This window comes from Gekko japonicus, unplaced genomic scaffold, assembly GCF_001447785.1.
Source record: "Gekko japonicus isolate JY-2015 unplaced genomic scaffold, Gekko_japonicus_V1.1 scaffold300, whole genome shotgun sequence".
Classification (NCBI taxonomy): Eukaryota; Metazoa; Chordata; class Lepidosauria; order Squamata; family Gekkonidae; genus Gekko; species Gekko japonicus.
In genome coordinates, this window is record NW_015169179.1 from 1 (window position 1) to 11,350 (window position 11,350).

General features: G+C 42.7%; 1 protein-coding gene and 1 pseudogene across 1 annotated transcript in view; both read left to right on the forward strand.

Annotated features, from left to right (window-relative positions):
* Window positions 1-856: 856 nt before the first annotated feature.
* LOC107114554 lies at window positions 857-2,739 on the forward strand (annotated as a pseudogene).
* A 1,876-nt stretch (window positions 2,740-4,615) lies between these two features.
* Window positions 4,616-11,350, forward strand: part of SMCO1 (single-pass membrane protein with coiled-coil domains 1) — a 12,509-nt gene continuing 5,774 nt past the window's right edge. Inside the window, exon 1 of the mRNA XM_015416050.1 lies at window positions 4,616-4,656. Coding sequence (XP_015271536.1) covers window positions 4,616-4,656 — 41 coding nt within the window. The remainder of the gene's footprint in view (window positions 4,657-11,350) is intronic.

Genomic DNA, 11,350 nt, shown 5'->3' on the forward strand with positions numbered 1-11,350 from the left:
TTACACATCAGTCTCCAATTTTTATATATATATTTATTTGTTTGTTTCACTATGTCTTCCCCGGGAATTAAATCCAGACAAATGGTGAACATATAAACTTAGCTTATTATTCCTGTTTGGTCCTTGCATCTGTTAAACATCTTCATTATGTTTTATGCTAATTTGCTGCTTACCCTCTACCTATATGTATGGACTGGCAACTTCCATTTCAATGTATCTGAAGAAGTGTGCATGCACGTGAAAGCTTATACCTTGAATAAAGCTTTGTTGGTCTTAAGGGTGTCACTGGACTCAAATTTTGTTCTTATGCTAGAGCAGATAAGTTTGCTATAACATTGCGTTATATAAAGTAGAAGAGAACAATTTTATATGTTTTACTTGAGCTTTTTCTCTCAATTTATAGACATGGGAATGCAAAAATTTATTTAAGCATCATTTACAAAAGGTGCCTGAATTTGTAATTGAGAGAATGAGGCAACTTCACAATTTTTTGTGTTTCGTAACACAAGCATGTTATCATTTGGCACTACGCCTGCCAAATCTCGCCAAATCGCGGCGAGGGATCTGCATGTCTTTGCAGAATCCTTGCTGCGGGGACGGCGAGACGCGTTGCACCGCCGTCACCAGGACATGACGCTATGCGTCGCTCTGGCAACGGGGGTGTTTGGAGCCCCGTTGCCAGAGCAACGCATAGCGTCAGATCCTGGCGACGGTGGGTGCAACGCGTTTCGCTGTCCCCGCTGCAAAGATTCTGTGAAGACCTGTGATCCCCCACCACAACTTGGCAACCCTATTTGGCACTAATATGCAGTGGGCCTCTACTAAATCAAATAATTCTGCATTGTTCTCCTTGAAGGTTATGCTGTGGAACCTACAGAAGACTCGCCCCCTCTGGATCAAAAGCTTGCAGGAGGAGGAAGCAGAAGATCAGTCAGCTGGCCAGCTTTTTAACCCTCCCCTGGTCCATTCCCTGTCTGTTTCAACTTGTGGCAATATTTTTGGCTGTGGTGCTGAAGATGGTAAAATCAGAATCTTCCGGGTCATAGGTACCAAGTTTGAACAAGAGATGGCATTTAAAGGGCACTCCTTAGGGGTGTCACAAGTTTGCTTTCTACCAGAAGTTGAAGCTTATTGGCTGGTTACAGGAGGAAATGACGGCAAAGTGTTGCTGTGGAATGTCAGCAATGACCTAGGTAAACAGAAGAGTCCAGTAAAAACCATTCACAGACAGAAGTTCAGGATGCCCAACTCCACCAAAAAAGTTCACAAAATGAATGCAGAGTCTACAAATGAGAGTGTATCAATTTCACCAAAACTGACCATTGAACATGGAGAAAAGGTGAACTGGATTTCATATGTGGAGATTAAAGGCTCCAGGAGAATACTCGTTGCTGATCAGACTAGCAGTATATCTGTCTATCCTATTGCTGAACCTTAGCTGTAACTGTCAGGTTGGGCTAAACCATTTCTCTGATGCACCTTCTCCTTTATTACCTCCAATAAATTAAACCAGCTGCAGCTAAAATATATTGCAAAAAGAAAAGTATTTATTTTGGTAGTTGATAAAGCTAAGTCACTGTTTCAATAGTTGGGAACCTTGTGGTAAACTGGATGTGATCTGCTTATTGCAGACAAGCTTTCAATGAAACGTGTCAGTTGCAAGACTGTAGGCGCAATCATATGCAGGTCCACTTGGAATCTTACTCAAGTCTGTTCAATGGGTAATACTCGCAGGAAACTGTTCTTAGCACGGAACTTTGGGAAGTAGTTTATATTTCATGATAAAGGTGTAAGAGGATTAAATAATGCTCAGCTTTGTTAGTGGGGATTGGTCCTGAGCTAGAAGGAAAAGTTGAGAATGGCTAAACAGGTGTACATTCTTTTTTCCTTTTCTAAAAAAACGTGTACACTATTCACAAAAGAAAACCGTCAAATGACTTTGTTTGCTCCACTGTCTGCTAGCACCCTGGTCATTTCTATGACCTTAGTTGTTTTGTTCAAGAGCGTGTCCTCCCTGACTTAATTTTGATTTCTGATATTTTGCAGTCTTGGACTACAAGTACTTGGTTTTGGAATGTGAGCCTTAAGGGAGTAGCTTTTTGGTGGGTTCAGAGGAGTAGAATTATCAGAGAGGGACTTGAACTGTGGAGTGCCGCAGGCTTCTATTCTATCACCATGCTCTTCAATATTTATATGAGGCCACTGAATGAGATTATCTGAAGCTTTGAGGATGGGAGTCATCAATGTACAGATGACACCCAGCTCCAAGTTTCCAGGTGCATGTGTCTTGACTCCAAACTGGTACTTTGAGGCTGTGGTCAGGCGGTGAAAGCAGAAAGAAGCAGAAGATAAATCCAGAGAATACAGAGGTAATGCTGGTCAGAAATGCATATGTTTTAGAGGTACTGAAATCATTTACAGTGGATGGAGTGGAGTCAGCACTTGTAGAGTACCTTAAGAGCTTGGGAGTACTCGAGGACCATCCTTGCTGTTTGATAAGCAGGTTGACCTAGTGGTCAGTGGTATTTTCTGTCAACTGCATCTTGTTTGTCATCTCTCTCCTTAGACTCAGCCAACCTGGTCACGCTGATGCATGTGTCTGTAATCTTACAGATGGATTACTGTATCTGTACTGGGTTGTCTTTGAAAACAACCCAGAAACTACAGCTGGTTCATGATGTGGTAGCCTACTTATTGTCAGGGGCTAGCCAATGGGAAAATAAATCATCCATCTGAAAACAGCTACATTGGCTGCCAGTTTGTGTCAGAATTCAATTCAAGAGGAAGAAGATTGGATTTATACCCCACCCTTCACTACCTGAAGGAGTCTCAGAGCGGCTTACAATCCCTTTCCCTTCTCCTCCCCACAACAGACACCCTGTGAGGTAGGTAGAGCTGAGAGAGCTCTCTCGAGAACTGCCCTTGAGAGATCAGCTCTGAAAGAACTTATGACTGACCCAAGGTCACACCAGCAGCTGCATGTGGAGGGTGGGGAAATCAACCCCAGTTCTTACAGATTAGAGTCCACGCTCTTAACAACTACACCAAACGGGCTTTACAGCCTTGGACTCATGTATTTAAATTACCATCTCTTCCCAAATGTCCCTGTGGACCTCAGGTAGCCACCTATGAGCTCTTCTTCTTGTCAGGTCCATCAGTGGCTACTAACCATGGTTACTGAAGGGAACTTTCATATACAGAGGCAGCAAGCCTCTGAATACCTATGCTGGGATGTATCTGAAGGGGAGGGCTTTGGTCTCTATTCCCTGTTTGTTTAGCATACTGGTTGGCCACTTAGTGAAACTGTATGCTGATCCAAGAGGCTTTACTCAATTTCAGTTAAGATGGCCCACTCGGCATCCACCAGAACTGATTCCTTTTCCATTGTAGTTCTGACTCTGTGAAATGGGCTTCCTGAGGAAGTGAGGGAGATGCCATCTTTAGAAATTTTCAAGAGGCACTATTTTATTTGCAAAGGCTTTTAATGGGGGTGTAAACAGCAGGCATCGTTTTGGTGGTGGTGAGGAATTATATTTTATTTTGTTGGTTTTAAATTGTAATTTTAAATTTATGACTTATGGGCTACCATGAGCCATGAGGAAAGGCAAGATACAAATATTTTAATAAACAGCTGTGCAATTTATGCATGAGGCAATCCTGATTTGATCCAAGGTAGATTCTTGAGACTGTTTTCCCACTGCTTCTTGTTTCATAAACAGAAAACCTGGTCCAAGATAATCGTGCAGTCTTCAATGATGCAACAAAACCTAGCTTTCTTCACAAAGTTTACCAGCACATAAGAGACAAATCTGTGTCTACATAATTTTCTCAGTTTATTGCCATATAAAATTCATGCTTGAGGAAACTTACACTGTGCCCATATTCAGGAATTCTGGGTGGTTTTACACTAATGTGATTTTGGTGCTATTAAAAATATATATCTTTAATATATAATTTCTTATAAAACAGTTATACTTTTGTTGCATCTTTTGGTAATGCAAGTGGGTTTGTCCCCTGATAAGAGATTCTTATGGACATAGCAGACATTAGTAAAATAGAAACAAGTAATATTTTTGTGACAGTTATATAATAGTATGCTAGGTTTATGTTAAGGGCAAAAAATGTAGCTTTGCTGAAAATATTGGAGGAACAGACAGCATTAAAGTCACACCTAGAACAAAACAACTAAGTTTTTAATAATAGAAGAAGAGATTGGATTTATACCCCGCCCTTCACTCAGAGTCTCAGAGCGGCTTACAAACTCCTTTCCCTCCCCCTCCCCACAACAGACATTCTGTGAGGTAGGTGGGGCTGAGAGAGTTCTTTCCAGAACTATCCTTGAGAGAACAGCCCTGACATAACTATGGCTTGCCCAAGGTCATCCAATAGCTGCAAGTGGAGGAGCGGGGAATCAAACCTGGTTCTGAAATTGTAAAGTACTTCAATATAGTACAGGAAATATGGTACAGCATAGCACTTAAAGTACCATCGCAAGAGCGAACCTCAAGCACAGTACTAGTGTTTTATACTGAGATACATTAAACTGATATTTATATGATTTAAAAATGCATACCTTAGGCTGGATTGGGTGCAAAGGTATTCATACCAATCAAAGATGCTTGAGAAGAAAGCACTAATGAAAATGGATAGAGAAAGGTAATTCCCTTCTCATATCAAACATATTAATCCTAGTTTTGGTCTTTTGCTGGTTTCTTTTTTGCCAGACTTTCTTGGCCCACTCATAATCTCCTATCCAAAAGCAGTATGCATGATGGTAAAAAGGAGAGTAGCAGAGAGCAAAGTTCTAAAAGCCTCGGACATTTTATATTTCTGGATGATTTAACAAATTACAAAGACTTTAAATTTGAAAGTTCAAAGCTTGTATTCACAAAAGTACTTTTGCAAGAATTTAATCATGTCTGGTTCTTTTCTGTAATGTTAAGAAACTTGGATTTTACTGCCGCCTTAGTATTAAAGTGTTTGGAACTGTGGCAAAAGCAAATATCTTGGATATACAATTGCACTAATACCTTAAAACAATAAGCAGCTATTGAAACCTACAGCTTCTCTTACCCAAAACACCAATTACTAAATAATTGTTTCTAACAAGGTGTACTCAGCACAAGCAGCGTAAATGAAAAAATAAAGCTATTTCTTCAGTATTGCTAAATTGTCAATTGAGTGGTGGTGATGTGAATATTTCTTCAGTTTAGCATTTTGTAAAAGAAATCTATAGTTTTCATTTTCCTTCTTGCACAAGACAAATGTATTTTGATGTTAAAGTGGAGAATGCCTTTGATGAATTGTAAACTAAAGATCCCAGATACTCTTATTTTAATAAACTCTCATCACTCAAAGAAAGAATTTGGGCAGAGCAGTGTAAAATTAAAACATATACTTAAGTGGGGGAGGGGGCAGACCCAAGGGCATAGTGGGCGTTAGTCTGCCCCAGCCCAGGAATACCGTCTAGAACATCTGGAAAGTTATGCCAGTGAAACCTATGGCATAGCCCATAGGTGCTGATGGAGTCCAGAAAACGGCTGCCACCCATTCCAGCCAGGCCAACAGGATGTGCTTGGACCACCAGAACAGCCATAAGCAATGTCCTGGGAGGAAGAGGGGTATGGTCAGCATGTGGTTAGGAGTATAACCAGGCACATTTGCCCCTTAACCAGCCTGCATGATGTGGCTGAAGGATACAGGTTGAGGCCAGGTGGTGGCTCACCTGTGGAATGCCTCCACCCCAGCTGGAGCTCATGCAGGAGACACTATGGGGCAAGTCGGGGGGCACACTGCTTTGGCTTCGGGACTGCAATGTCCTCCATTGATGTCTCAGACCTGCTGGTGGTCCTGGCTGAGGATGAACTGATGAGGATGACAGAAGAAGAAGAAGAGATTGGATTTATACCCCGCCCTTCACTCGGAGTCTCAGAGTGGCTTACAAACTCCTTTCCCTTCCCCTCCCCACAACAGACACCCTGTGAGATAAGTGGGGCTGAGAGAGCTCTGACAGAAACTGCTCTTTTTCAAGAACAGCTCTGACAGAACTATGGCCTGCCCAAGGTCATTCAACAGCTGCATGTAGTGGAGTGGGGAATCAAACCCGGTTCTCCCAGATTAGAGTCCGTGCACTTAGCCACTACACCAAATTGCCCCCCCTGGTGCTAGCCCATACCCTGCCCCTGGTGCTAGCCCACCAGTCTACTAGCTCCAGCAATCTGTAGCCCCTTGTGGAATGCTTGGAGCCACCCATGGTTCCCCTTGGGGCCAGCTTTGGCACTGTGGCTTTGGTGCCAGGAGATGCCCCTGCCAGTGACCATTAGGCACCCGTGGTCAATACTGTGCTACTTTTGCTCTCCCTGTGCTATTGTCCTGGGACAGGGGATTGCCTCCTTTGCTTTACATGGGACTTACTCCTGGGTAGACCTGCTTGGGATGTCTCCCAGAATATGGGGTGAATGGTCCCTGTCCTTTTTTTATGTCCTTTTTTTAATTTCCTTTTTTAAGATCTTTTACATTTTTAATTAAAATAGGGATACAAAAAAACAAGGGAAAAGGGGAGATACAGATATTATAATAATCTATAACTCATTCATAACAAGGACAATCTACATCAGAGTAAATATAGAGCATTTAACATAAACATTTAAAATACAGAAGATGTTAAAAATTAACTTCGAAATGAAATCAGACACGATGTTATTGGGAATTCTGGCAGACAATACTGAAAGAACACTTCATGAATTGCTTAGATACAGGTTGACTGCAGCCAGAATAATATGGGCAGCCAAGTAGAAAGCTGAGGAATGCCCAAACAACAAAAACTGGAGAGAGAAAATGGCAGAATATGCGATCGTGGCCAAATTAACAAACTATATAAATAAAAATCCAGTCAGAGAATTTGAAAAAAAGTGGAAAATTATTGTGTTTACTTACTTTTATTGTATGTGTGGTGGTACCTCTGGTCTGTTTGATGGGGGTTGGCACCTTTAAAGTGGGGGTGCTTATGTTGTGATGTTGTGTATGGTTCCTCCTTTCCTCACTCCTTTCCTTTTTCTGGGACCCAGGTCCCCATGGTTGCCTCCCTGTGTTTGGTTCCTGACCATCTGGCACAGGCCACACCATCACTTCCATGCAATGCCTTGTAGGCATGATGGTGGGGTTGCATGGGACGCTGGCACAGTTGCAGCACACGTAGCCCCATTGCAGGAGCATTTGCCCGGTCCCCAGCCTATGCGGACCAGCAGCACCATGGTTGTACCAGCAGCCAGCTATCTCTGCCTTGTCAGCCCTCAGGATTGTGCTGAAAATTAAGAATCTAGGCTTCCTCAGATCAAGTAAGCAAATTGTCTGATGGAAAAGACATCACAAAGCTTTTAAAACGTTTTGAAGGATTACAGTACTCAAAAGATTATAGCCATGAACTGTACTATGTGCTAGGCAAATTGTTGCACAGTTTTGAGGCTACTACAGATAAGGCTCTGTTATGTCTGATATCTGAATGCAGGGGTCATTTCCTGCAGGAGCGCATAGGAGCGGAGCTCTGGCAGTAAGAAGCCCAGGGGGTGGGCACATGCAACAAGCCCCACCCCTGCTCCCAGCAGCCCTCAGTTGGGCCATGAGGAACAAGAAGCAGCCAGGTAAATTGCAGAGCCCCCTCCCCCGCCTTCAGGTACAAACTTTCCCTCCTCTGTAAGGGCAGATCTGCGCATCCCCCCCATAGCTAGCAATCCAAAACAGTCCAGTGGCACCTTTAAGACCAAGTTTTATTCAGGTACAAGCTCTCCCTCCTCTGCGAGGACAGATATGCACGTTCTCTCCCCAACCCCCCATAGCTAGCAATCCAAAACAGTCCAGTGGAGCCTGAGCGGTGGGTGTTGCCTTCTGACACACTTTCAGTGATGTCAGGGGGTGTGGCATATGCAAATAAGTTATGCTAATAAGTTACGCTAATGAGCTCCTGCACCTCTATTTCTACAAAAAGATCCCTGCCTGAATGTATTTCTTTAGCAGAAGATATGAGTTGTTTCCTTTGACTAGTCCTCATAACAGAGTATCAAATATAGGTATGAAAAATGCATACATTTATCAACAGAAGTTTAAAGTGTGATCAAATAATTTTTTACTTACAATTTGTGTCAATGTAAGGGGGAAATGGCAATTTATACACATTGTTAACACTGGTATTGTGCTAATGAGCTCCTGCACCTCTTTGTCTTCGAAATGACCCCTGAATACAGTGATGTTGATGGGTGTAAGTAATAGGCCATTGTATCTCCCACAACAAGATTATCTGATATGACTGTACACCTATTATGAGGATTTTGACCTGGTATCGTTTATATTAAAGCAGTTTATCTCACTTCTCTGTATATAAACTGGAGAAGTTGGCATCGTTATCGTTCAGTAATGTGCCTGTGGGCATGAGGTGTTAAACTATACTTGGATGTCCTAGCTATAAAAAGCTTTTAAGTGAAAACTGACCTGCAGTACAAATTTGGTTTGCTGTATATGAGGTTGCTGGCTACTGCAAAAGAGAGACAAGCCTTCAGTAACGTATTCCATCCCCCTCTCCGTGAAGATGAGCAGAGAATCTATATCTCTGTGCGCACTGAACAAGACATTAAACAGGTTACATTTGAGAGCTCTGTTTTGCTGTGGGATGAGTGGGTGGAGAACTAAACTATTCCTGGAGTTTAATGTTTGCGATAGATGAGCATGCCTTTAGAGGTTATAAGTGGGATGAAAATGTTAACTGAAAACAGATTTATATTTCTTGATCTTTCTGCTTTACCTTTGGGGTACAATTTAAAAAGCATCAAATGCATAGTTGTGACTTATATTAGTCCTTTTGGGCTGTGATGATAAGTATGTCATGGGTATCTGGACATAACTGTCCACTGACTTGCTTTCAAGACAGTGTTTAATGATTCAAGTTTTAGTATGCACCTTGTATGTCCCATTTTTTCAGTCCTGCAAGATTACCTGGTTGCTTACATTTCAAGACCCCATACCTTGATGAAAGCAACAAGCTCACTACAGGGCCTGTAGTTTAACTTTGCTTTCCTAGGATCAAATCCAATTGGTCCGTAGTTGAAAGGACCTGTACCCAGAGTATACACACTGATGTTTTGAACTCCACACCAGGGCTGTATTTCTGTTGTCCCAAGGATCTTAATACACCAGTTAGGGAGGGGGCTATAATCCCAAAGAAAAAATGTCTAGCTCCAAAAGGTGCAGAAGGAACAATAATGATCTTTGTGGAACTGTAGAAAACAGTTGTTCCCATTAGTAGGCCCCTTTGAAGTTGATACATATGAAAAGTAGAAAATTGAACAACTTTTGTCTCCTGCTGTTTCATACTTAGGGATTGCTCTAAATATATGCAAGTGTATAATAGCCATTTGCTGCTATGCAGTCAGTCCTACATACATCAGGTTGGACATAAAGACCACTTCATTTTTTAAAAATCACATTTTTGTGTATATCTTGGGAGTACCCCAAGTACATTGAGGCCCCTGCCCTTTATTGATGGCTGGTCTGGTTTTGCTCTTTTCAGCAGCATAAGGGAATCAGCTACATTTCTTTTAAAAGGTATAATACACACAGAGAGAGAAAGTAATATTGTAAACAGTGGGACCAAAAAGCCATGTGGACCTCTTACATTCTATGACTTTTTAGCTTTATTGAGGATCTTTTGTCCTCTAGTCCCATCTGTGGTAAAAATCTGGTGAAGTGTACTCAAGTCCATGAAATCCAATGCCGCAATGAGTCTATTAGTCTTTAAAATGGCACAACAGACTTCTTTTTACTGCAACAGATTTTCTCTTTGAATATTAACGAAATTTAGGCACTTGTGCAATAATATTGCCTAGCCAAAAAAAATAAATATTTCTTGTGAATTACCACAAAAATGTCTCTCTGATTGTCTTTGCTCCCATGTTTTTTAAAATCAATGCTACTGAGTCCCTCTTAAAATTATATACACTTTTTAAGAACCATCATTAAAATACTCCAGCAATACTTAGTGATTCAAAGTGCAAGGAGTTTGTTTTTATTGCATACTTGTTCTCTGATTTGTGTTCTCAAAATGACAGAGCTAAGGAAAACTGAATGGCTTCTGTATTAACAGAAGATAGTATAAGTAAATACAGGAGCATACCAGGCGTTACCTGTGAAGGCAACGCCCTGAGGGTGCGAAGGTTCTTTGATTTGTGTGGCTAGCCAATAAAACAGTAAGACAGACAATTCCAGGCAATAAAGGGTAGAAAAAGGATTTTTTTGAATAAAGGAACATCTCACAGCTAAGAATTAAGCGTAGATGTTCAGTGAATAGTAGCAGGGATCTTGCTTATATGCTCTTCGTGCTCCTCCCCACTTTACATAATTGTTGACATCATTTGCACATGCTCAGTTTAAATCTCTTTGTCTGGTCAGTCATCAATTACATATTTGACAAACAAGATGTTACTTTGCTGCGTCTCAACCCTACAATGCAGGTGCTTTCTCATTAAAATTGATTAATACAGGTGCCTATTTTCTTGGCTACCTACTAGATTCATAGACGTAGACTATGGGGGGGCCCTAAGGGGCTAGCGTCTCCCCCCAATTTTCCAGGGAGGACTGAGTCTCCCCCAGGGCAACCAGTGCAGGCAATACTCACAACCAGGGCTCTAGTCGGGGGGGAGCTCTCAGGTACGGAGCTCCGGAAGAGAACCTCTAGGGGGCGGGGCGGTCACGTGGTGAAGCCCCGCCCCCTTCTTTACCCCGCCCTCTGCTTCGATCCTCATTCCGTTTGGGAATGAGGATGAAGCAGGAGGGTAAGTAGCCGGGCCTTCTGACACACTTCCGGTGATGTCAGGGGGTGTGGCCTTCTGTCACTTCCGGTGATGTCAGGGGGCGTGGCATATGCAAATAAGTTATGCTAATGAATTATGCTAATGAGCTCCGGCAGCTCTTTTTCTACAACAAGACCCCTGCTCACAACGCTTGCAACCCCCACACACACCCCTCCCTGCTTTGAAAGCGGAAAGGTTTTTTTTTTTTACTTCTTAAAAAACTTTTAAAAACAATTTGCTGGGTGGATGGGCAGACAGGGCAGACACTAGCCTAAGCCCCACCCCCAGCTCCCAGCAGCCCTTAGTCAGGCCGGGAGGAGTGTGAAGCAGGATGTGCTGCCTCTGCTTGCTGCCGCCACCACCACCTAGAAGGGTAAGTTGGTGGGGGTGTAGGGAGCAGGGGCTTGCTTTGGGTGGGGTGGGAGGGAGGGAGCTGAGGGCACTCAGGCCATAGGTGGCTTAGGCGCTTTGGTGCAGGGGGGTGGCAGGGGCTTGCTTCGGGTGGGAGGGAG